Source organism: Gymnogyps californianus, chromosome 5 (assembly GCF_018139145.2).
Source record: "Gymnogyps californianus isolate 813 chromosome 5, ASM1813914v2, whole genome shotgun sequence".
NCBI classification, from domain to species: Eukaryota; Metazoa; Chordata; class Aves; order Accipitriformes; family Cathartidae; genus Gymnogyps; species Gymnogyps californianus.
In genome coordinates, this window is record NC_059475.1 from 900,987 (window position 1) to 928,226 (window position 27,240).

The 27,240-nt window shown below is 48.1% G+C and overlaps 1 protein-coding gene across 1 annotated transcript; it reads right to left on the bottom strand.

The window, feature by feature from the left end:
• Positions 1-519: 519 nt before the first annotated feature.
• On the bottom strand, positions 520-20,457 carry DISP2 (dispatched RND transporter family member 2). The gene is given in 9 exon segments (XM_050896840.1): positions 520-1,436; positions 1,439-3,935; positions 4,563-4,660; positions 5,605-5,723; positions 6,186-6,301; positions 7,277-7,400; positions 9,535-9,564; positions 11,973-12,419; positions 20,378-20,457. Coding segments are annotated over 9 exon segments (4,428 nt in total).
• Between the last annotated feature and the right edge of the window lie 6,783 nt (positions 20,458-27,240).

Genomic DNA, 27,240 nt, shown 5'->3' on the forward strand with positions numbered 1-27,240 from the left:
ATAAAGCAGTTTCTGATTCAGTAGAAAATGAAAGACTTTCTTTTTTTATTAACAATACACTCTTCACTTGATATCTAGATTTTCGATAGTTGTGGGTTTGGATTTTGGAATTTTTTTTTTTTTTTTTTTTACATGAGCTCTCTTTCTCTGTTGTTAAATATCTGGGGAGATTCACCTCATTCTTTCTCTCCTATGTGACCTTGACAAGAAAACAAAATCTAATCACCTTGTAGGAAATGACAAAACAGGTTTACTTGATAAGTTTTACCGTACAGCTGTGAATATGGCACCAGACACTGGAAGGTCGAAGGGCTTGTACTCCATCAAGATTGATCTCGCATCCTCTCACTAGTATCAGATTTGCTGGTTCTCTGAAAACACAGGTATTTGCACAGCTGAAATACTAAGAAATAGTCTCAGCTCTAGGAGAGGTGGGAGGAAAAAAACTGGTATTTACAGTTCCAAGGAGATTTCGACTTCCCCTTTCCCTAGCAGTACAGTTTTGTTTTCTGCAAGGTTTCAACTGTTGTAACTGGAACTTTGTGCGCTAGATCGTTTGATCCAAACATCAGGCATGTCTGGTTGGCTGTTCGGTAACACAACCGGACCTTCGCTCCCTAATCCAAATCGATTTTTCCATGAGGAGCTGTTCTGCTGCGATCCTGCTGGAGAGATATCAAAGACAGTTTCCCTCAGGTCCAGCCGCAGGGTATCTCTCTTCCCGTTCAAGTAACCTCTCTCTGTTTGACTGTACGAATCGGACAGCTCTAAGACATCAGGACAAGAACTGGCTGATTCAGCAAGCTTTAGGCCTTGCTCAAAATCACTAATCGACGTCTCACTGGAGATGTTGAGCATGTCAAAAGAGCTGCCAAGAGAACAAAGGCATCTGTGAATTTTGTAGATGTCAGCAGCAGGGAGATGGCTGTTGTCTGAGGTATAATCCGACTGCTGCTGGGCAGTGTCACTAGAGCACTGTGATTTATTGAGCTGCCCGTCTTCTTTCATGCCAGCTGGCTGGATATGGTCCAGCCCAGACCCATCCCAAGCTTTCAGACCGTACTTTCGACATCGACAATCTCGGCAGAGTCTCTCCCTGTGAATTTCTGCTTCTGAGTTGCTGTGCTTGTAAGGAGAGGAAGTTTGCAAGGCAGGACACTGGCACAGGCCAACCTGCTGGTCTCCAAGGGTCTCCTGCAGATTCTGTCTCTCTCTTTCAAGGGAGGGGTGCATTCCTATTCTGGGGCATCTGTTGTCTTCAACTTGTGTGTCTTCGGAGAGCACTGACGGCCGGTTGGACAGCTTGCTTGTGGAAGTGCTGTTGTCAAAACTGTCGCTGAGTTTTCTGGACAAGGGCTGGAGCTCGTATTGCTCGTTTGCAGTGTTGGACTCCTGGACCTTCCGCAACCGGTTTTGCTTCTCGCTCCCCCCACAGCAAAGCTTCCGTTCAGCCCGGAGTCATCAGAATAGTCTTTCATGGTGTGGGCACAAGGCCAAAGGATCTGCCCACAGTTCTTCTCTGGGCCGAAGAAGCAGCACAGTGACTGGAAGAAGAAGCTGGCAAACCCACAGCTGATACACTTGATCATCATGAGGAATATCCCCAACTTCCTATACGCCAGGACCGTCGCAGGCAACATAATGACCCCTGCAGAGAAGAGAGCAGAAGCTGCCATGGCCGTGGCACAGCTCATCTGCTTCAGGGAAAAGGCCACTCGGCTCAGGCGGTCAGAATGGGGGCACAGATGATAGGAGATGCAGTAGTTGACGGTAAAGTCAACAGAGAGACCTACTGCAGCTGAAATGAAGAGAGACTCCACTGCATTGAGCTGCCACTCCAAGAGGACCAAAAGGCCAACGGTTACCAGGACAGTGCCCGCGATGGCAGTAACAGAGAAAACGCTAAGGAGAACGTTCCAGGTAGTGAGCAGCAGCACCACGAAGGAAATGGCTATGGAGAGCCCCATGACCACCATCATTTCTGTGCTGAGACTGTGCTGGAGGTTGTATAGCTCTAGTTTACTGGTAAACCATCCATTCTGAAGCCCCACGGGGGCAGTTTTCATTTCCTCTGTTACCCAGAGGTTAATTTCCTCATAGAATTGTTTGGCTTTGCTGTAGTTGAAGCTATAATGATAAATAGTTTGAAACTGCAGCACTAAGGCAGCGAGATTTCCCTCCCCGTCAAACCTGAGGCCCAGGTCGTACGTTTCTGCCCCTTCCCTGCCCTGTTCCAGGAGCATCATTTTGATGCAGTGTAGGAAGACTTCGCTTCCATAAGGGAAAGAGAACTGGTTACAGCAAAGGTTGAAGCTGTGGTCTCGCTGGGAGCACTGGCGACTGTCCATCCACCTGAGGAACTCCTCCATGAAGCACACAGTAGATTTCTGCTCTGCGTCAGGGTAATAGAAGGTTTTGTTCTTCACTTTCTGGCAGAATTCGAGGAGCCACTTCTGGGCATCAGGGTTTTGGATTGTGAAAGTGACGTCTGTCACTAGGGTGCCGTTGCTTTTTGGATTGAAATGGTCCCCATTATCCACAGGCAGGATGCCCCAGACTATCGTGACAGGCATACGCTGCCCTTCTCCATGCTCCAGCCTCTCAAACATGAACTGATGGCAGTACTCAGAATCGTACCTCTCAAAGGGGTGGCTCAGTCTAAACACCTGGACAGATGACGTCTCGAGAGTCGGGAGTTTGAGTTTTGGGTTAGAACAGGAAATGTAGGCACCTCCTATTGCTAAGGCAGCAAACCAGCAGATCCAGATGTACCGAAACTTGATGACCCCACAAGGCAGAAGCTTTTCAAATAGCAGCTTGGAGGTTTCAGACAGCGTGTTCTGGAGACCCCTGAGAATGTAATGGAGGGAGAGAGCGACTCTCTTATGGCCGGTGTTCCAGTAGTCTTCTGGCTTGTAAATGCAGGTTGTTGCTATGTAGCGCTCATACAGCACAGCCGAAGAAGGAAGCCAAGTCATCATGAATACCAGATTCACCAGCACGGAGGTGCCCATGTAAATAGCAAAGCAGCGGATGGCTATTATATTGCTAATGTAGCTGGCATAGAAGGCAGCACCCATTGTGAAGCAAGATGCCAGCATGAGATACGCAAAATGGTGCATGGTTTGACTCACCCACTGAGAAAGTCCAGCAGAAGGGTTCTGGCTCTTGCTGAGGTTCCAGAGGTCAAAGAAGACGAAGGTGTGGTTGGCACAAATGCTGCTGAGAATGATGACTGCTGTCAGGTTTACAAAAGGGAAATAGGTGAATCTGAAGGCCACCTTGTACAAGAAGTAGGAGATCATTAAAGAACTGGCAACAGCGAGCAGGACCATCAAGGTAATAAAGACTGAGCGTAAATAAAAAGAAATGCTTAGAAAAATAGCTAATATTGCCAGGACTGGATACTTAGTATCCAGTAAAAGATAGTGCTGGAATAGTTTCTGTTTAAGGCCCAGGTCCATTCCAGTGATAGATGTATAGTTATCAAACAGATCCCAGGACTCAAGATTGTCTAAGTAGATCCCCATCATAGATGCACCTTTCCTTGTAGGCAAAAACAGCAGGCTGTATTTGAGAGATGGCACTTGGTACTCCATCGTCTGGGGGCTAAGAAAGTCTCTGTCGACCAAGAAGTGAAGAAGCTGGTAAATGGCATTGAAGCGGGTACATTTTTCTGGGACTTGGGCACACTGAGAGTGTTTCTGTCTCACAGTCTCAGGACCTATGCAAGATGGAGTGAGGATACCTTTGTGGTAGTCTGGAGCACAGGCACGAAGGAGAGCCAGGGTATGGGAGATGTCTCCTTGGGTTATCTCCAAACACGAGGACCTGTTGTACAGGACAGCAATGTAGTTCCCCAGAGACCAGCTTGGGCAGCATTCGTTGGCTTCAGTACGTTGGCAGAGGTCTCTAAAGTGAACATGCGAGCGTATCTGAAAAACATGCGAGGCAGCATCATGTCAGACCCTCTCTGCACGCTTCATCTTGCCGCCCCATAGTGTTCCTTGATCCTTGCAGTAATCCTCCCCTCCAGGTGTATAAGCCATGGCTCGCCATCCTCCCAGTGATAAATGCAATACTAAAGCTATTGAAACATGCTAGCCTTTTGCAAAAATTAAACCCTGTCCATTATTTATATTTTATAACCTCTGATTTGAAAATTTGGATCCTATGGCAAACACAGCTAATCCAATTAAAATGCTCACTTGCAAAACTTGCTGTCACAGTCTCCAAGATGATAGCTCCATTTCGGTAATTAGGTTCTGCTGCCCAAAATGCTCAGCAGCTTCTGATGGACACCTTTGGCTTCTGGACCAAGCTCTTGTTCAGTGTCCGTTTATCCTTGTTTAATGGCAGCTGCCACTTTGCAGCTGGACTTCAGTGACAGGTGGAATCATCCGTGTATTGCTAAGTAGGTAAAATGCTTTGGAGTCCTCTAGGCTGAAACCTGTTCTGTAGCTTACGTTTTTTTTGTCTGGGTTCCTTTCAGCTAGAGATTAAAGATTACGGCAGTCAGAAAAGAGACAGCATGTATATATGTTCTTCCTGACATTACTAACCTTGTCTTGTTCAATTTGACACATGGACTGAATAGCTTGCAAGTTCCATAAGCTCCCAGCAGTTGTGGACATAAATACCAGCTGGGAATAGCTCTTTTCTGAAATAAAGAAGAAGGAAAAAAAAAAAAAAAAGAAAATGATTAGGTAATGAAGATGAATCAGCCAAGCTGTTTGGAGTAGACTCTCTGTTCATAGGAAAAAAAAAAAATATTGTTGTCTATACGACTGCTATGGAGGAGTCCCTGAAGGGAAGCAGGTCACAAAGACAGTAGCTTGTAGTGAGTGGTAGCATCTGCCTGGTGTGATCTGACCTCTGCTCCTCGCCCATCTGTCAGCAGCAGGAGAGCAGCGTTGGGGCATTTTCAAAATACGCTCTTCATGCTGTCAGTGACTGCTGGCGTCTGGTTCTGCACCCCTGTTACAAGTGAGGAGCTTGAGTTCAGCCAAAAGCTCCCAAGGACCTGCGGGTTTGGTGTTTGGTTTCAGAGGTGGAGTAGAGGCAGGGAAGACAGTAAAAATATCTGCATGCTGTTCCTCTTTCTTCTACTTACTAGTGCCCATTTTGGCAACAAATCTTGGGTGTCCTGGAGTTTTCTGCTTTTCTCTCCAGTTTTTACTGCCATTTACATTTTTCAAGAAGAAAAGAAGGAACAGAGAGGGAGTGGGAACAGAGAGGGAGTGGGGCATACGTCATTTTTTCAGAGTATTCACTTTTGATACAGGTAAACGGTGAAAACACTAGTCCTTTTACTGGTGCTTTTAAGGCATATTTCTAAAGGGGAAAAAGAAGTATGGCAAAAAGTTGAGGAGAAACAACTCTTCTCCAGAATTTCAGAACAAGCTTTTTCCAACCACTCAGTTATGAAGCACTGGAAGATCTCTATCCAAAAGGTGGCTTAGGTTTCACAGGGTGGTATTGTACACACTGCTTTCTTAGAGCACTTTCAGAACATTTCCCTGTGTCCTAAACCACCTTGACAATTCTGTATGCTGTTGAGTTCTAGGTGTGCAATACTTACTACCCCATCAAGATTTCACTTACCTGGGGGACCACAAAAGAAACCATCTGCTCCGTAGATCTGTTCCACCATTCTCCGTGTCCTTGCTTCTTGTTCTCCCTGAGCAGCCTTCTGTCCTCTGCTAATGCCAATGTCATCATAGCTAGCAAGAGATCAGAGTAACTAGAGATCTGGCTGTGAGTTATGTTCACTGACAAGGCTCTGGTGCCACACATAACACTGCTGCAGCAGTAAGAGTCGCCCTAGTCTTGAAAGAGCATTGCTTGGATGGGAGCTTTTCGATATTGGGTTGACTGTGCCCCTTTATAGGGATCTTCGTGAGACTAAGTGAGAAACTGCATCCCCTTGGGCAGACTTGCTGAGTCGCCTCTGCAGGCTCTTAAAGGTAAACAGTGAAGTAAACGTATGAAGAGTTTAGAGCCTAATTCCTGGTTTCCAGAATAGGGAGCCCAAGTCCATTGCAGGCAAACAGACTTTAAACTCTCCAGTGCCTTGGTCGCTTTTAAGCGTGGCATGTATGTTGTAATTCACATAGATCTGAACATTGAATCTATAACTTTACAGCCAACATCCTCCTCAGCCCCCCCAAACCAAACTCAAATACCTTTTCTTCTCGGCATAGGGAGAAAGGGAAAAGGTCTTCTTGTAGCCTGTATGGCTCTCTACATTCCTCCACACAACGAGCTTTCTGCCAATGTCAGTATCTCGTGGCTCGAAACCCTGCAGCCAAGCAAAAGAGTTTTGTCATCAGCTTGCATTTTAGTTCAGCTTAGCTTTCCTTAATCCTCCTCCTAGACACAGAAACTATATGACATTAGTACTGCATCTTGGAGAAATACACAAATTGAATTTTCCCTGGAAATACTGCATCCCAGAGCTGACAGAAAAAAAAGTTTCTCCTTTCCTTTCCTTTTTGGGTAAGGATGGCTACAATTCTCTCTCCCTGATCTCATAATACTCTTGTCCTCCTCTTCAAGTAAAATAGCCGCTTACAGAAATGGGAGTAATTTTCCCCTTCCTGGACAAACTCTAGTCTATTCTTATTTTCTCAGGATTCTTCCATTAACGAGAGACAGGGATGACTTCAGAAAATGTGGGATCCTGCATGGAAAACAGGACCCTGTGCAGCAGTGCTCAGAACAGGGCAGTCTCTCCATTTCAAGAGCCTCGCACACAGGCTGTAGGAGCCAAAGCCAGATCCTCCATCCAATCTCCGCCCAGCCTAGCTAGTCCTTTTAGGCAACCCCAGCCTTCCAGCAGTGGAAGGGGAGCAAAAGGAGCAATCCCAGTTTGTGCTGGCAGTGTCTCCACACCAGGGTGAGGGCACTAGTGGGAGTCCACAGCATTGCTGAGAGATGGACTGGTGGCTGCCACTGGCATAGGCTGTGCTCTTTCTGTGGTGTCAAAGAAACAGCAAATACTGTGCATTACTCTGACACATTATGTTCATCTTGAAGGAATTTTGCTTTGGTTGCACGCTGTGAAGATGTGGGTTAAGGACAGCAGATCACTGATAAACATGGTAATTTTTTCTAGTGGCTTTAATGTCCTTGATTTATTGTCCTGCCTTGCTGCCTCCATCTGCAGAGAAGGAAGGAAGTAAAGGCTCATTTTATATGGCAGAAAGAATATATCACTGGTTGGCCCGTGGATTTTCCTTATGTTCATGTTGACTTATTGTCTGTAGGGACTTACCATTAAGGGTTCTGCAAAGTCAGGCAAATTTCCGACAAGCAGGCCAGCGACAGTGCAAACCACAGCCGTCACTGAACACAGCACCAGGACAGCTATGGGCCACTCTGCGATCATTTGAGAATAACTGGAATCAACAGGAGAGGAAAAAATGCAGCTGTTAAGGTGCTTCTGCTATTAGCACGAAACCTGCTGTTGAACCAACGTAGTGTTAGTAAAAGGAAGTAAAAGAATTACGGCTTTCTGGTTTGAGCATTTATTTATTGAAAAGCCTAGAGGCTCTAGTACAGCCATTAATGAACATATTATACCTCCAAATGGATGTTTGCAGGCAATTCTAATTAACTTGGGTAATTACATTTTGCCTCCCTACATTTTTCTGCTCTTTCAATCAGAAATAATAAAAACCAGACTCTTGCATCCTAGGGCAAAATGAAGCTTTAAATGTTTAACTTAAAAGGTTGCATTTAAAAAGAGCTTCTTCCTTTTTTTTCCCCCATTGTGCAATCTAAGCTAGTAGCTGCCTAACAGTTTGGCCTGCAGATTTTCAACCTGTGGACCCTGAGAAGTCTTTGGGCTATTCTGAAGGGTCCCCTAAAGATAAATAACTCAAGCAAGTTGTCATTGGTCTAAATTCACTCATTATATAGGGGCCTGCCTTACTGTTGGGAAATGTATGGACATCTGCACAGCAAAAAAGGATGGAAACCACCGATCTGATGTGTAACTGATGATAGGATTGCCAGCAGCATGCACGGAGTGGACAAGTGGCTTCTGCATCTGCAGGATGAGTGAATCTCACCCTGATACCAGCCTCAAAACCAAGTGCTGAACCTACAACACGAGCATCTGCAAATGCAGCAGAGCAGTTATCCTTCAGGGTTTGGAGAACACGTACAAGCCCACAGGCCAGGGCTATGTCTGGAATACGTATCAGTGTGGTATGGTGGTACACGCATTTTTAATGACATTTCTATACAAACCGAACCCTTCCAGAGAAGCAGCTTACTCTGGCCAAAAGTATTTTTGCCAGTTACTTTTGTTCTTAAGAGCTGGTCTAAAATTTTCCATCCAAGGTCTATTTTTCTTTTGGGACAAACTGTGTCTCCTATAGGATGATCTATCAAAGTTACTATCCCACAATTTTTTACCAGTGCAGGTTTTACTGCCTCAAGATTTTTGTCTTCCTCAAAAATATCTGTTAAGAGATAAGATATCGGAATGGGTTCCTGTTCTGGTTTGGCAGGTTCTAGGTATTTCTTCTGTATTCTGATGTATTTCTGAAATACAATAAATTCTTTGTTCAAACATAGTTGACAAATATTTGAGCTTCATGGAGACGTGGAATATTTATGGACTTCAGAGCGGCTGTGCCAGTGCATATCAGCCTTGAGGTGTAATGTTCCTGCTTGCCTGCTCTTTTGCTTCTCTTGCCTCCAACTTCACTGAGTCAAATAATGCAGCTATTTCTCATCATCAGAAATCATCACAAGCCCTTCAAACAGCTTTTCACAGGACTTTTGGTCAGGCCGGGTATTTTTTTTCAATTTAAGAATCAGCCTTATCAAGGTTGTTTTCACAGATGAAGGCTTCACTACGAAAATGAACAAAAATTGCCCTTAACGCATTAGAGTACCTAATTTCTGGAGGCTCTTTTGGGTGATTCCATGTCCAATTCCCGGGGGGAAAAAAAAAAGAAAAAAAAGAATCAGCTACAGTATCTGATGATGGAAGATACTTACCCAAACCTTCCAGAAAAAATAGTTTACAAAAATCAGCTTTAAAACAGAAGTTGAAAGCAATCAAATTATTTCAATTTTGATAAATGTATTAAAAATCCTCTGTTTTTTGAAAAGGTGGACTTAATTCATGGATGGGCTATCCTCCTGATTGCTCATCTGGTGGGCCAAGCTGGATTAATCCTATATATAGATATACATATACATACACACACATACATATAGAGTTATTTTATATATATATATATAAAGCTATTGTATGGACTATAGCCAGGCACCTGCCCCAAGAACAGCCACCAAGACAGTGTTGCTACTCATTAAGGCAGGTTAAATTGATCTCACGAGCAAACTGAGATTTTTCCAAGCGGATGGGAAGCCCCGAGTGGGGAGCGCTGACCTTGCCTCTGAAGCGGGGCCTGCCAGGGATGTCACCAGCAATAATACTCTGCGTTTCCTAATAGCAGAGTAGGAGAGCAATGATGATAGGGTAGAAGGACAGGAAGCTTTTGATATTAAACATACCTTTTTGGCATCCTGAAAGCTTTGTCATGTCTGCAGACAGAAAAAAAAAAGATGCGTTCATTTATTATTTTCCTGCGAAGCACACTGCTGCGCTGTTAGTGAGCAAGTTAACCCTTTCAGGGGCTGTAAAGCACCAAGCTGAACCATTGCTGCAAGAGTACTGGCACTACATGAATTAGTTAATAACAGAGTCTTTTCCTCTCCCGTTGGCATTTTAACAAAAACAGGATGGGAAGACATGTAGGCACTCCTCATTTTTGCCCCTCTAAGAAAACCCAGTAGAAAGTAATGGACATTAGCGATGTAATCCCATAGAAATCGCACTGCAACTCTTATCCATGAAAATCTAAGTGCTTTGCTACTGAATTTTTAAATTGTTTCTTGACAAAAGCATACTTTATTAAATTTCATCAGTTGGGCTAGCAATGCCTATAGATAGTTTTTATTTCCTGTTTAGCTCAGCAAGGATTTTCCAAAAAGGTGGCTCTCATTTGTTTCCTGGGCCCTTCCAAAGACAGTGTTTGTCCAGCCTAGAGGAGCAGAAGGCCAGTGGAGCTGCTCGAAACATTTTACCGGGGTTTCCTTCACAGAGGAGCATTTGTCATTCCTACTTGTAGGGCTCTGAGGAACAAAATAAAGAAGCCTTCCCCAGGGGATCCAAGGTTATGTTTGTTAATGAATCCCTGAGGGCAAGCTTTCCACTGACATCTTAACAGAAAAGCTGCAACTCAGTGGGTCACCATATCTGAAGGACCTTTCATTCTGCTCTCCGTTTCCACTGAAATGTCCCCTTGACATATGCCCCGGCCCGGCATGGCCTTGGGTTGCAATGCAGCTTCCAGCGAACTGCTCCCAGCTGTGGCTTCCTCCTCTCGCCGCAGCCATGCCAAGCTCAGCTCAGCGAGCGCTCCCTCCTCCCATTGCCCTCCTCCTACGCTCTTGGCTTAAACTGGGAGAAGGTCCTGCTGCACTCTGACATCTGCGTGGGGCAGATGGCCCTGCTCCATCCCGGGCAGTGAACTGGTGACCTTGTGGCAGCTCATACTTCCTGGCAGGTTGTTATGAATGGAAGCAATGAAAAAGCAACAGAGGAGAGTTCCCCATGGAAGAGTCACTCTCAGTGGCACGTGTAATAAATTATATCACGTTTTCCTCATCACACTAATGCTCCCTAGATTTGGGAGAGAGGGGAGCAAAGAAAAATCCTCACCAGATTATTAGAGAGAGGTCTCTTTCTCGCAGCACACTGCCCATCCTGTGCTAATTCTCTCACAATAGCTTCTCAAGCAGATTTGCTTGGATTAAAAACCCCATTCTAGCATTATTATGTTATCACTTTTCTGTCTGCTAGTGCTGCACATTCTGCCAGGGATTTGCAACCCAGCTGCGTTTCCCACTTAAATAACCTGTTACGGAGAACATAGTTGACAATTTTGTTGATAGTGTACGAGCTAAAAAGGATCCAGGCTCCACTCCTCTGCCTGCAATTGCTCTACACTGCAAACACAAGCAAATTAAATCCTCTGTTAATGGCTAGAAAATGAGACTATAAAGGGCTTTTGTGCCTCACCCTGCACCGCTGTGCAAAGGCAAGGAAGGAATCCTGTGCCATCTTTTATCGGACTTCGGTGGCTGCTGCTGTGGTAGCACAGGGATCATGGTCTTTAGTGGCAACAGCAGACTCCAAAAGGCACACGCAGCGAGGACGGATGCTGCTGGCTGGAAGGAGCAGAGGCTGTAGCTCAGGCTGTTGGGGAAGCCCATCCTGTATGCATCCTTACAGCGCTGCCCAAGAAACATCCACCACCCAAGCAAGTCACTGGGGCACTCTGCACACAAATGGAGTTTGCCCGATTCTGTCATAGGCAATACAGAATTTACACCCTCCTTGCTGCCCAACCTGGAAGACCAAATAATCTTCCCCACTTTTGTATTTCTCACTGCTCAGCTGTAGCCAGTGCTTACCCTCTGCTGCCTCTCCCTTCCAGCACAGGCAGCAGCTTCGGTGGGGGCAGAAAAAGAAATTAACTCTGCTCTTATCACTGAGAAACTCTGCCAAGATAAAGGATTAGCCAGCTGGATGTCTTGCAGTGCAAAAGGAGAAAATACAAAGATCACAGAACATGGGAGCAATCAGAGCTGCGTGATTTAGGAGCAACTGAAGTGACCCTGGCTTTATCCATTGAGTCACCTTGAGAAGCAAATCCTGCCTCTCCCTGGTGTGGGAACGGCAGCTTTCTGTACACCCTCCACAGAGGTGGAGAGAGCAGACTGGACCCCTCCGTGCATTTTGGGGCAGCTGCTGCCACACAGTGAAGAGCAAATCCATGTTTCGTGCATCCCCACTCAAGACCCTTCTCATCCCCTCCCGCTTCCCACCCCAAAGTTCAGGAGATGCTTTTTGAAAGCCCTCAAGCCGCTCTCCATGTGCCTCTTACCTGACTGTTACAATGTGATGCTGCACCGGCCGTCGCTGCCCGGGGGACCACTGTTTCCAGGGGGTTTCCGAGGCCTCGTGATGGGAAGCTGGCGCGGGATCACCGCTGGAAAGGTGGGAACACAACGTGGGCCTCTCACCATGCCCAGGGAGCGGGGGCAGGCCGTAGCTGCCTCGGGGCTCCTGCTGGTTGCAGGGGTAATACAGGTGACGCTGCTGCGAGTCCTGGGAGCTCGATGGCACCTGGCCGTTGGACTGGGTGGAGACTGGCCCAAGCGTGTGGCTGGAGGAGGGCAGGTGGTCTCCCCCCAGCCTGGGGGATGCAGGAATGGGGCAGTGATGGACCGGGCAGATTCTTTCCCAGGAAGTGCCACTGTAGCTGGGCTCGGTGTTCCCCATCTCTGGCATGGCGAGACAGGTCTGGCAAGGTCCTGCATTTTGTTTTTCTCTGTGAGAGAAAATAAGGGTATGGTAAAACCATTCTCTGTAAAAACAGCAGAGCAGTAGAAAGGCTACGCAGGGGAATCGCATCCTGCCAGCTGGAGACTCTCACACGCCTCCCACATAACACAAGATGTAAAACCTCACCCACTATTTGCTGTACCAAGAGCCAGTCTCAGGGCTGAGCTGGATTATGCTTTTTATAACGATATCCATGACTCACTCAGGGATTCCAACTGATGGAGAATCCATCACATCTTTGTGCGTGTTGCTCCAAAATTTTGAAAAATTGGGTAACATCCCCTCAAACAATTCTCCAAGGTATTTCACTGTGGAGGGGGCAGAACACACTGGCTGGTGATAACGGCAGGGTCCTAACTCAGGACCACAGAGTGGTTACAGAGATCTGGGGAAACAGAAACCAAAGGAGACTGCATGGAAGAAGACACTCAATTATCTGCACTTCTTGAGAAGAAGAATTTGTTTGATTGCTCTGCAGAAGGACTGGCTCTGCTCCACGTTGGGACAGTAGGAGAGTGAATCATCCCTGGCACTAAAAAAACTAAACAGTGAACCTGATGGCTGTGACAATGTAAAAGGGGCTTCAGCCTCCAGCCTGGCACATGCCCTAACAGCTCCCATCCATGTCCTGCAGACTCTCAACTGGGCTCTTCAGGAACATTTTAGACATACATCTCCCAAGGATGACAGCAACAGATATTATTGGTCTTGGTATGTAGGAAGGGGATGGACTAGAATCTCTCAAAATCTTTTGATGCTTGACTTGCCTCTGACTGCTCAATTCACTGAGACAAAACATTTGCAGACTTCAGTTCGCAAGTAATGAGGTCCCTGCAGGGTATGCTTTCTTCTCTCCAAGGAATTTAAAAAATCATTTCATTCCTACAGTTCTTGATTTACGGAACCTGAGAGATTTTGCTAGCTTGGAGAAAGTTTGAATAATACATTGAGGGACTGGTTAGTCTGCATGACACCAAAAAACCCTTCACACCCAATAGGCTGAGGTCACACCAAAAATGCCTTGGGAATTGCTGTCTCAAGAGATGCAGCTGGTCAAGGTGTCGGAGTTTCAGCAGCACTGTGCAATCTGGAGCTCAAAAAGAAAGCACAATATGGAACCACCAGTAGTCTCTGGTCCTCGTTCAGAGCACGTACCATGGCGTCTACAGCTGACTTATGTGTCTTGCCCTAGTGTCTGGCATCGAGGATTAAGTATGATGAATGATTCGGGCCAGCTAGAGTCACAAAGTGTCTCAAGTCATCAAAGAATTATGAGTGCTGGAGCAACACTAGAGTGAGATGAACTTTAGCCTGAGGCACCCGATGCAATGTGGGAAAAACTGAAGGCAAAATGTTTGAGAAGGGAGTATTTTTGAAAATTTGCAGAGTCCCTCTTATTTCTTGTTCAGACCACCATGGAAAAAGACAGAATTTTAGCAATTACAAGTCTCTGGAATTGCACCCAAAGTTAAATGGCATGATAATATCAATGACAAAAGGGATTTGAAGAATACTGTTAGCTCAGTATTGCTTGAAAATTGGTATTTTTTCCAGAAAGAAGGACATATTGGCCTTGGCAGCTTGTGCTATGTACTTTCCAACATCAATTGAGTTTATCAACACTGAGAAACTATATTTCATGATTGTACAAAATGGGCTTATTTCATTAAAATCATTACAACAGAGTAACGTTTGTGGTAGCAGTTATACCAGTGCTGGTGTGGAGGTTCATGGCACAGACATCGCACTCAGCTTTACTTGTGCAGTGTACCAGTTCAGGGACTAGTAACAAAGAAATCTCGACTGATTAGACACCATCCAATGCTAATTTTAGTTTTTAAGCCAGAAGACAGCTGCAGCATAGTTACAGACACGTATGGCATGTTCATGGGTCCTCATTAAGTGACTCTGACTTCAGAAGCAATAACCGATGTTCAAATGCAGATTTTCTGAAGCTCAGGCCATGCAGGAGGAGGGAACTACATGGGGGATTTCACTTTGGGTTGTTAAATCCCTTTGCTGAATATTGTTTGGTAGTGGCCAAGGAGAGAAGAAATGGCAAAATGGTATTAAAATAGTCTGTAAATACCAGTGTCTGTATAAGTGAGCTTCTTTGCATCCTTGGAAGAGGCTGTACACCCAAAGAGAGCAACGTCAGACAGAATCTGTGAGACCATTAACGTTTCCTGTGACAATAGATATACAAAGTGGCTGGAAAGAAGTCAAAGGTTGCAGTGAAGCAGGTGCCAGAAAACCAGCAGACAGATGTGTGCACATCTCATTGAGATAAGCTTGACAGGTTGTCCCCAGCAGCTCCAGTGCTTGGCTGCCTCTGCTCTGCAACCCAAAGTACTAGTAAGACTTGAGCTAGTTCAACGTAGCAAAAGGGAGTGCTGTTGGCCAACACAGGGGCTCCTGAACAGATTGTGACAATGATATCCCATTCACCCACAGAATTTGTCAAAAGAAATAATATCAACCACGTTGCATGAAGTCCTTGCTGTCCTGTCACAGAGGGATTAGTGGCAGGATTACCCAGACTTTGAAGCGTGTGATTTGTGTTACAGCTCTCTATAAAGGTAGTTTACAACAGAAGACTACAAATTTGTCATTGGTGTATATGAATGCAATACAAGAGATTATAAATCAAATGCCAGCAAAGCTGTTCATGAGATGTAATCTAAAGTCTTGTCTGGAGTTGTTACATCCGCATCAGAGTCATGCCTGCACTGGGAGGGATTCAGGTTCAGCTGTACTGCTGCAGCATAGGGCAGGCACACTGCAGACGGATGAAAGAAAGATTACGGTCTGTGGTAGTCAACATATAAAATGACATCTTTAATTAGTCATTGCCCATCTATACTAATTATAGAACCAACCTGACTGGGAGATGCTAACCACCACATCCCCTACGGCTCTGGCGAGCTGCAGGGGCAGACTTTTTTGGGAGAGCTGACCTGGAGAGTCCCTCAATCCTCTCTCTCAGGCTTAAAGTGTAATTCCTCTCACTCTTCCCCAGTGTCCAGTGCCTGAAGTGCAGGTGCATCTTATTTGGGGTTTGTAGTTTTGTACTAGTAGTCCTCGGTCAGGGAATTTTCATCAGAGAGCTGGGATAGTAGTAGCGTTACGCTTTGGCAAGGTCTAGACCTTTTCTCACTCCCTTTTTGATGCCTCTAAGTTACTACTTTCCGTCTACCTTGATCCTGTTGTTTTTCCTAATTTTTGTACACTTTAAATAGGTGATGGTTTCCTACAATGCACAATAACTCACAGAGACACTGCTGCACTGACAACTTGTGCTTTTGGTATTCCCACACCTCTACAATATTTGTGTTCTTTTTTTTCAAAGCAAAACAAAATTCTTTTTCGTTTAAACTGCTGGATCTGCATCGGAGATTGGGACCAGAGTCTTTTCGGAACTAAATTAGTCTGATGGCTGCACTGCCACGTCTGCCTCATCTGATGGTGAATACATAACACTGGACAGAACAAAAAGTCTTTCACAAAATACACTTTGAAGATGGTCAGGGAGATGCAGGAAGCATGCAATGAAAAATTCCTCCTCCAAAAAGCCCTCAGCTACAAAACCTCCTGGTGGGGAAAGCAGATGACAAACTCTTGGATATCGCAGATTGCCTCCAGTTTTTATGCACATCCATTAATATATTTGATTCTACTATTTCACATGAAAGCCTGTTCTTGTTTACCATCTTTGCTGCGAAATACTGTCAAGTGCCATTCTTCCCCTGCTTGTTGTCTCTTAACTCAATCCCCTGCCTCCTTAGTGACTTCATATTTTAGAATAACTTTGTCTAGTTCAAATCATTCACTTGTGACTCTTCTTCATTATCTCCTTTTCAGACTAAATGATTACAGTTCTGTCAATCACCCTCCGGATATGAGTTGCCTTATGCTCGTCTCTCTCCAACTCCATGATGATGTGACCTTGGTTATCCAAAATCTCCAGGGAAACCTGGAGCTCACAAATGACGATCGGTTTGGATAATCACTGCTGGCAGTTCTGCAGAATTCAAGTCTTCACTTCCTACACTCCCAATTAGCCATAGTGCTGGTGGGCTTAACATTTGATATGCTGAGGTCTGCACCAGAGACGTAGGCTGGTCCTTTTTTGCCTGCAACCATGTCGCTATTACTTTTCTGGGCCTGCAGGACCCTGAACTATGCTAGAAAAATGGTTGTGGGGGCAGTTCTGATATCTGTTTACTGTCAGGCAGGAGAAGAGGTGGGCAGAGCACCGCACTGGACTCTGCTTGCCACGCTGACATTAACAAAGACTAACAAGAGGGGAAGAGAAACATTTTTTTTAATGTTCATTCCCAGTCTGGGCCGTGTCAGATATTTGACATCTTTGGGATTGAGTGGGCAGAAATGGTCTCTCAGCCACAGAAAAGCCTACAGAGGCAGCCTGACAGCCTCCATTTTCTTCTTCAAGCTCGGCTGGATGCAACCAAAGAGATGCTGGGGAAAGAGAGGACGAGGAGGTGTAGGGCAAGGGACAGACTGGAGTTAACTGCTCCTGTTACCCACAGCAATGAGTTGCGTTTCTCACACTATTTCCTTCCCCATCTCTTCCCTTGAGATGTCTAGACAGTACAATAATCCAATTTATGAAACTGCCTGAGTCACTTTGAGTGCAGCAGTGCTTTTCTGAGATGAGTACCAGGGCATAGGCAGCCTACTTCATGTGGGGGAACCAGCAAAAGGTCAGAAGCTTCTTCCCACAAGAAACCAGGCAAGATAAGGCCAAGATTTCTAAGGAGACAGCTTTCTGCCATTCCCGCTATGAAGCTCAGACACTGCCCCGCAGAAGGTGTCAGCAGGACATGGCTTTAGCATGCCCACCTCCCCACCAGCCTGAGCATCAAAGCCCCAGCAAGAGGGTTTGCTGGAAGGATGCCGTCTTGGCTGCCTGCCCCCAACTCCTTCCCCCTTGGGACAGCTTCACTCTGCCAGCACACGGAGCTGAGCTCAGGCGGAGGAAGCTTTGCGGGGCAGGGAAATGACACGATACGGTCACCTTCCCTTTCCTCAGCCACTCCGTTTCTTTGGCACGTCTCTGGTCTTGCTTCCCTCAGAGCCACGCAGCAGGAGAGCACATGCGTCTCCAAGAGAGAAATGGGCCAAAAATATTCAGCGTTTTGAAGGAATGGCTTCTTTATTGGTCTGCTAATTCCACCCTCATCCCCAAGACCATTTCTATAAGCGCTTCTTTTTTTTTAATAGAAAGATTATCTCACCCTTTGCATACTAAGGAGAGGATCAGGAAAGCAGCACTTTGCATATGAAAGATGGGAAACACCTACCAAGTGAATGGAGCTGTCTGTTGCCTGAGTCAAACTACAACTTCTCCTGTTGACAGAAGAATCTCAAGGGGGAATAAAAACAAGCGACAGAAAGGGCAACAGTCTGTATCTGGACTACAACCAGAGCCCTTTTTCCCTGGAACCTTTGCTCAATTAGACATTAAGCACTGAAAAATTTCGTTCATTAAAAAAAAGCTGCTAGTTTTATTTTCTTGCACTTTTTTCTTACTCTAGCAAGGTTTTGCGTGCATATCAGCTGTACAAGTTTTCCCAAATGAAAAAAAAAATAAATTCTTTCTGAGTTAAAACCATGTGCTATAGGTCAGCTTCCATCTAGACTAATGGCTTTTTCTTTGAGAGCTGTAAATGACTTTTTAAGAATGGGGTTTTATAATGGGATTTAAATAGAGGTTTTCTCTTTGAACATAGCCCCAGCAAAACAGCAGTGGAGCTCTCGAGAAAAAAGAGCTTCTTTGCTTGTGTTTTCTAAGGAGATAAGAGTGCCCTTTTCCAGAGATTAGGGAAGGGTTCATTGCGTTTCACTCTCACCTCGTTGTCTAGCTCCCCTGTCTAGCTGACAGGGAGAGACAGGCACCTCCTGAGCAATTAATTGCCTCCTTAGGCTGGGTCAAATTCTCGTGCACTGAAAAATTGCTGTGTAGTTGCTATTTGTTTTGCTTTTTCGGTCTAGCAGCAGGATAGTGCGTATCCTCGAGAAGACCTACAATCTTTTTGTTAACGAGACTCCTGAGTATGTTAAATCATCATGAAAAATGAATGAGACTGCAAAACTCTGCTTCCCACGTAGTCTGCCAAGAAAAGTTTAGTTTTATAATCCTTTCCATTGACTCGTCTGAACAGCCTTACCTTTACCCCAGGCAGCTACTGCTGCTGCGTGTACAGGTACGTGGGATGGGATACAACCAGACACAAAGGGCTCAAGATCCCCACCCAGTCTTCAGTGCCAGAATAGGTCTGGATGCAGTTTGCTCTGTCTACACGGGCAGTGTAAAATGTGCTGGTAAAATCATGTTTGCTAAGCCTTGTTTTGAAGAAAAAAGAAACAAAATGAAATGAAAAGGGAAAGGGAAAGGAAAAGAAAACAACACCTTGCTATCCCAGTCTGAAAGAGGCCAGAAGGAAGGTAGTGTTTTCCAACACCTCTATTTTTTCTGATGATGAGTTGAGCATTGATGATAAAGAGCATTGGCTAGGAGCAGAGGATGGGGACTACAGAGGTAACCCTTTAGCAGCTACATGAAGAGCCTTGCATAAAGAAGCATTTATGTGTACACATGCTCAGGAGTGAGAGAGCTATCTTCTTGTACTTTATTGCCATAAATTTTAGTTCCTGAGTGAGCAGCACGAGTGAAATTCATCATACACCTGTTTCAGATGGCTTAACTCATCTCTATAACCGAACTCTTACGGCTGCAGCATTCATTTCAAAAGACCTGTTTGAATGAGCAAGGATTCCTCAGGCAAGCAAAGCTAACGGGGCTTCAGTGATAGCTCTGACCCCATCGAATGCCCAAGATTTAAAACAGTGCTGGATTGTGTAACAGTCACTCAGCGAGCACCGAGACCCAAAAGCACAGCAGCCTCTGGCTGAGATCTTCAGAGCTGTCTGAAGAGAAGTGACTGCCCCGTTGGCTCCCCCGGGCAGGTGTGGGTGTCGCAGTGTGAATATCCCGTACCAGACAGAAGTGAAACTCTTTGGCTTTCAGAAGGAGTTTGTGTGCTGTTGACCTCGGGGCGTGCTCTGGTCAAACAGAATCTGAAGAGCTCAGAAGATCTGTTGCCTCCGATCTAACAAATGGCAAGGTCCTTGCAAATTTGGGGATGGCTCCTTGCCCATGATTATGGGCTTGTTGACATTTCCAGAAAATGACAATGATTGTGGCTGCCAACCTGGTTTAAGACACCAGGTAGGGGAGCATATGGCGCAGGGGGGAGAAGACAAGGGCTGCAGGGTTTTATAGAAAAAATCTTTGGAGTGAAAATCGTGCTTGCCCATAGCCTAGCGCAATGAGGACTCTGAAACATGCTGAGCTTCACCAACAATAGCTCATCCGCTGCTGCAGAAGGGAGAGCTCACCCTGTTGCAGGATAAAAACCTGCCAGGGAGGCCAAGCCAGGCAGTCGCCCCCAGACGCGGTGGGGCTCTCCACGGCGTGCCTGGCCCCGGTACCAGGGTACCAGCCGGGCAGCATGCATCTCCCAACCCCAAAACCGAGGGGTGGGCAGTTCGGCAGGCAGCGAGGGGCTTTACCTGCTCTCTCAGTGGGAGGACGGGACACACCTCAGTGGGGCCGGGGGGCTGTCCCCAGCTCCGCACCCCCGGCCGCGGGAAAACCCCGGTAGCACCGGCCACCTCCGCACCCACAGAGCCGGGGATGGCGGCAGGGTGGGAGCTCCCACCCGCCGGGGCACCCGCTCCGCAGCGCCGGCTCGGCCCCGCCGTACCGGGCACAGCCCGGCCCCGCCGTCTGCCCCGCCACACCGGGCACAGCGGCGCTACCGGCTGCCCCGCCCGGGAGGGGAGGGAAGCCCCGGCGCCCCCACCGCCGGCCCCGGTGTCCCGTCCCCCGCAGCGCCGCCCCGGGACCCGCGCTCCTACCTGGGCGAGGCGGGGCCGCGGCCGCGGCGCGTCCCCTCGGGCCGCTGCTCCCGGCGCGGCGAGCCCGGCGCGGCCTCCATGGCCGGCGGCAGCGGCGGCGGCGGCGGGGCGCTGTCCGCAGCCCGCGGTGCTGAACGCTCCCGGCGCGGCGGCTGCGGCGGCGGCGGCGGCGGCAGCGCCCCGGCGTGGCTCCGCGCAGCGCTTGCGCGGCCGCGGAGGCGGGCCCGGGGCGGGCGGCCAATAGCCGCGGGGCGGGCGCGGGAGCGCTGCCGCCTGCCCCGGGGAGCGCGGTGGGGGCGGGCAGGGGGGGCAGGTGAGCACCGAGCCCGGACCGCCCGGAGCCTCCCTCCGCCCCCCGGGACCAGCCCCCGGGGCTCTTCGGGACGGGGTTGAGCGTGCAGGGTCCCGGGCAGGAGCTCCGCGGCACATGGCGGTGCAAGGAAGCGGGGGCTTCTCCAAGCCTGGAGATGAACCAAACCGCCTCGCCCAGCCTCCGGGTCCCCTTCCCGTCCTCACCCCGAGCAGCGCACAGTTCCTGATGAAAGACGTCTTGTGGGGGTGCGGCGAGGGGGGCTGCGGGTTCAAACAGTGCACAGGTCCCTTTGGGTGGCAGGTCCCTCATCTCGGCAGAGCTGGGCTCCTGCTTTGGCCCAAGGTGGGAAAGCTCCCAGAAGCACTCCCGGACCCACGTGGCAGGTGCAGGGCAGCATTTTGAAGTGTGTGGGTTCACCCTCTGGATTTTAGCAGCCTTAAATAAGTAAAGAATTGGTTGAAATAGAAGGTAGTTGTTGAAACAAATGAGTTGAAAGGATGGAGAATGCAAGGAGGTCAGACACGTTCCCCTCCTTGCAGGATCCTGCTCTCATTGTCTGCTGATGGCATGACATGGCACTGAGTTGCGTGGTAGCCACGCATGTCCCCTTGTGCTGTGGGGAGAGCTTCCCACGGAGCTTGTGGAAGACAGGGTGGCTGCTCCTTCCGCAGCCTCTCCCATGCCAATGACCATGACATTACTTGTGCTAGGAAGGGCCTGGGCCTTTCTCATGACCCTGTGTATGGCCATGGGAGTGGCAGTGACCTTCTCCCTTCTCATCATCCTGTGCGTGGCCATGGTGATGGCTATGACTTTCTCCTTTCTCATGGCCATGCCTGCGGCCCTCACGGTGGCAGTGACCTTCTTTCTCATGAGGGTGGCATCCTTTTTGCTTCACGTGCTACAGAAAAGCCGAAGCAAAAAGGGAGAGTATTAGACCGGAGAGTATCCTATAACTCCCACTAATCCTCTAGCTGCTTAGAATAAGCCCTTCCTGCCTTAATGACTTAAATGCCCAAGACAGTTTAAAGAACAAAAAGCTTTTCCTAATGCCAGGATGGGTGACTCTCTCCGACCGTAGGCTGACGCCTCTCCCAACCCATCACGAGGGAGTTTCTGAGGACAGGCTGCAGGCAGCGCCGGTGTCCCAGCGTGATGATCCCTGCTGGATTGGGTCGCAGGGTGCTGCCCGCACCCAGGGGATCCCAGTGTGATGAACCCTGCTGGGTTGGGTTGCAGGGTGCTGCCCGCACCCAGGGGACCAGCCCGCTTTTCTGAGCCTTAGCCACAGAAATGTTGCTTGCCTGGTAGGATCAGATACGCTGTGAGGAGCAGCTACAGAGTAGCTTGTATTATGTGGCCCAGCAGGAAAGACTGAAACCTGGTATCTGCTGAAAAGATTGGCTGGCATTAATGTGATGACAAGGACATGGGTGCTATTTCCTTTTCTTTCGTCCCGATGCTAAATAATACTACTTGCAACAGTAATGATAATAATAAAGCCACGGGAGCTAAAGGATGGCGGGAATAGGCTGAATTGCAAACATCCCACCGCTTCTGACAGACAGTCGCATCTTACAGCTTTTAGTTTGGCTCAGCCCAATGTGTGAACTCCTTGTCTGTGAAGTGGGGGTGATCACACTTCCTCACTCCCACAGCTTGGCAGGTTTCCTCTGTGGCCTGCAAGGTATTCGACACATGGATTAATTTTTTTTAATTGCCCTTACCCAGAGACTACAGCAGGGCTTGTGCTCCCAGCTAGCTGCGAAGCACTGCGCGAGGCAGTCAGTGGGGCTGCCCACGTCCCTCTCGGGGCTGTTGTTACACGGCCGGGGCTGGAGCGGTCGGTTGGTATGTCACGTTGGCTTTTTTTCACTCTTCATCGGCGCGGGAGCTGGCTCTTTGCCATGGCAACCCACATCCGAGACCTGCCAGCATCAGATGGGTCCAGCTGGTCCCCCGTGTCCCTCTGACGTGAAGGAAGGTGGAGGAGGGGGAGCGAGAGGGACAGAGAGAGAAATGACCAAAAAAAAGTAGAAGCAAAGAGAAAAATAGCAAAAAAGGGAGGTGTAGGGTCAGGAATATTAAAAATGCCGACAGACAGTAATGGATACATGTGGAAAAGAGAAAAAACCTGGTGAGCAGAGAAAGGGGGAGAGGGAAAATACATGAACAGGTGAATGGGACAAAGATGCACTGGGGGTGATGTAAGAGGTGGCTGAGGGGTGAGGCAGGTTTATGAAGCTGCTATGCTGCAAAAAACCCTCTGTCATCCAAGACAGCAATTTTCTGCTGCTGAGCCTGAGAAACTTAGGGGATCCATCAACTACTCCTCATTTCATGAAAAGTATCCAAGAGCAGAAAGCCTGCTGGCTCGGGGCTTGAGCTCCCCAAGCAGGGCTTGAAATCTCTGCTAGTAAAAGGCTTAGGTATTCACACATGGAAAAAGGTCAGAAAGCGCTGCTCTCAGGAGAGCCAGGGCAAACATCTCCTCTGCACCTCATACCTCTTGTCTCCACAGGAGGCAGGGTGAGGTAGGAAGGCTGCCAAGGGGACTGCATAACAGAGCCCCAGGAGCAGAGTTGGGTATTTTTGACACTAATTGGTATTTGTGGCAACAGATTTCTTACCTCTCCTGCTTGACCTGTGAAAGAGATAAGAGAAAAAAACTTCGCATTTGAGCTTTGATACATTTTTTACTTGAAGCATCTCTTTTCTTCGTTTTGCATAGCTTATTGCTTCTCCTAGCCCTTCTGCTCACCATCCACTTGCATTTCTTTCACAAACAAAACGCAAAACATTGTCTCTGCAGCTCTCCTCTGTCTCGAGAGAAGTCTGAGTCAGAAGGAACACTACATTTCACTTGCTGTGTGTGTGCAAAGACCCCCAGTTTGGAGCTTCCTCCCTCTCCCACCAAAGTCAATACCAAGGCTCCCTTTATCTTTAGGAGTACAAGCTAAGCTTTAGGAGTACAAGCCGGGCACATCCACAGAGAAGTCTAAGAAGGCAGAATAAGGCTTTAACTTGATGGGCTGGCAGCCATGACCGAGAGCATTTCCCGATGGATTTGCTTTGCGCTACAGTCACAGTTCAGCGTGGCTCATTTCACGGTGCCCTATCTTAGCATGGTTACTTTCAGCACAACTCGTTTTCCTTCACCATAAATCAACATTTCCCCGAGCAGAATTTAGCTCGATTCACGATGTCCTGAATCCCGTTAGCAGAGCTCAGCATTTCACACACCAGTTGCGGCTGGCTCAGCGAAGCCCACGCAGCGCCCGGGCAGGGCAGGGTGCTGGAGCATGGTGATCCCGAGCTCGCGCTGTTCTGCAGTATCTTGGCTGGTTGCTAACATTTGCCATTGGCTATTTTGGCTCGGATCACTTTGGTTCATCTCCACTGACGCTGTCACAAGACAATCCCCCCCGTGCTCTGCCCTTTCTGCTTTTGCTCCTGTTCCTCTTTGGATCGTCAGGAACAGGCAGCGACACGTCCACACAGATCACAGGATATCAGCTCCCGATCGCCCACTTTTGCTTACTTACGCAGTGCTAGCATCGCCCTCTGAGATAATTGTATCTCTAGGACTGACGTTGTGGGTCCCTGAACCTCCAGAATCCCTCTTGCTACACTGCAAATATATTCATTTAATATAAGGCCTTGACCTCTTTTTAGCAAGGTGGACCTACAAACTGCTGATGAGTCTTTGGCATTGGTTTTGGCATCTGTTTCTCCCTCTTGCTGCCCCAGGAGATGTTTCGGGATTTGGCCCCTTTGGAAGTACAGGCCAGGCTATTTTGGAGTTCTGAACTACATAGCTACTTGTTAAAGGGACTACACTGGCTGGCATCCCTGGGATGCCACAGTAAGCAAAGATGATACCTGCCCCTGGAACTACATGTGCTCTTCTTCCCATGGCTGTCTGACATTTGGCTCCCTCAGAGTAGGACAGAAAGAAAAATACAGTGTCAGCAGCTGCCTGCAAAAGAAAGCCAGGTCTTGGGCAAAACCTGAGAGCATCTCAGTAACACCCAAAGGACCCCTTACCTGAATTTGTAATGGGTTGTTCAATACAGGAGGTGACCAATGAAGAAAAATAAGAATAGGACAAAGGGAATAAAAAATGAAGCTGCTTTTATTGCAGTTGAAGACGCCTCTTTCTCAGTCCCCACGTGTGCATGTGACTAACACCAAATGCTCTACGCCAAGGCCGGTCGTGTATGCAAAGAGGCTCCCGTTCACAAAAACATCACCGAGCTGTGCACGAGCACATGGCTGGACTTTAAAACCAGAGAGAGCTGTGACGGTCATCTCGCTCCTCTACAACACAGACCATCATATTTCCATCAGTCACTATGTCGGTAAACCTGGGAGCTGCTGCACTGGAGACACACACATGGGTGCTGCCCAGCTCCGAGCGGAGCAGCTCCCATCACCCATCAGTCGCATGAGCTGCAAGGCAGGCAGAAGCTCTGCTGCTCAACAAGTGGTGCTCTCCTTGCACCCAATCCACTTAGAACCCTTTGGCTTTAAAATAGCCATTTTGGTGGTTTGGCGGATACCCCCAGCACCTGGGGCAGGAAAATGAGAAGGAAATACAACCTACACACTGGTGCTTCTTCCAGTTAGGGCAAATCCTCAGGGTTTTGCTTCCCTGACTGAAGCAATTCACAACAAGCAGCACAAGTGTGTACAGAGCACGTGGTTATCCCCCAGCTGAGGCATTTCCACCAGCCAGTGGAGCCATGTTGTGCAGTAATGCTCCAAAACAAGCCCCTGCCTTTCTGGCCAGACACCCGCGTTCTGCTGCTTCCCCGCTCTGCTGTGTGTGTCTGGCTTTGCGAGCAGCCAGTGCCGGCACAGAGAAAGAAACAGCAAGTCCTGCAGTCCTTCTGGCAACTGATACAAACAGACTGCCGCAAATACGGCTACGTTCATGCCATGCCATCCACATCCAAGGAGGGGGCTGGCACGGAGCAGAAGCTCCTCCTAGACCTTTGCCTGGACCGGCTGCTTGGTCCCTTGCACCCACCTGCAGTCAGTGCTGGGAGGGAGCGGCTGTGGTGGCCAAACTCCTGGAAGCCGGGAGTCCCTTTCTTCAAAATCTGCTTGGCTCTTGCCCCCTGCACTGCAGCAGCGGAGGAGCTGCCTGTGCCCATCAGCACACACCATCGGCCAGAAGCTGTTGGTGTCCCCAGTGTCTGTTGCCATCTAGAATATTGCCACTCTGTGGCCTCTCTGTGCTTGGCCAGTTTGAGACTGGTAGAGCAGATCTCAGTGCCATTCTAGGGGAGGCATGTGCTGATGCCAAGATTTCATTCCCTTACGGAAAAAATCCAAGAGTGAACAGGAAGGATGAGCAAATGGGGCTCCCAAACTATTTTAGGGACATAAATGATACCCACAAGTCAATTCCTTCAAACTGAGACCATACTTCTTGCCCACGAAACATTAATCTGGAGGAATGTTTTCTTCCACAGTGCCTGGCAAACCACGATGGGTGAGTCAGCAGGATGGAGGCAGAGTGGTCCGGATCAGTCTCTTTGGATAGGGATGCATCCCTGCCTCTCTTGCTGCAGGCAGTGCTACCCTGGGTGTCAGGAAAATCACACTTAAAGCTGACTGCTTGCAATGGTGACACCACCACGATGTTTTGGACAGTGCAAAATCACTCATGTTATGAGTTTCATGGACAGCCGAGCCCTTGGAGGCACCATGGTCAAGCCAAGGCTGGAGATCACTGCGCAGCCCTGCTCTATGGCAGCACACGCTGCTTCGGTTTGCAGCCGTTTTCCAAGCAATGTGCAATGTCTCGCAGATTTGCAGCCAGCTATGTTCGAACCCTGGCCTGTCGCTGCTCACTGGAGCAATAAAATAGCAAGGGTATTTTTGCTCCTCAAAGCCAGCGACAGCGTGCCAGACACCTCCCGTGCTGGAAGATTTCCATGGGTACAGCAGCAGCAGCCCTGGCCTCTTCTGCTTCATAAACCTCCTGTTGTCTCAGCCCGTGAAATTGCTTCCTTAGCCAGAGTACAGGTCCATGGTGGGGCTGGTGCTGTGTTAGCAAATCGAGAACCGCTCACCTTCACTGTACAGAGCTTATTTTACAGGTGAATGTAGCTACCCACCTTCTGCAACTTCAGGAGGGTTTAATTTAGAGATAGAAATGTGCTTTAGTCATGGTTTGAATGCCAAGACCTGAGTCAGACCTGTTTATCCGAACAGCCGCTTACATCTAAGCTGACAGTTCTGCCAAAAACGTTGGCGCTGGGTGCCTAAAGAGAAAGGCCTAGATGCGTGTTTGGTCTCCCTTATAGAGCTGGTCTGATTTGCTGCTGATCTGCTGCGCCGGCAGCACGGCACGAGCAATGCCGTTGCGCACAGAAGGACGTATGTCTCTGCAGACATTTGCACTCAACAGAGCCCATCTTTTTCCTCCTTGCAGCTCCATTTACGTGAGTCAGATGAACTGGTCCATGGTTGCCTTTTTCTGGCTTGTAGGTGCACTGACGCTGTGAATTCTTAGAAATATAACTACTGAAAAAACAAG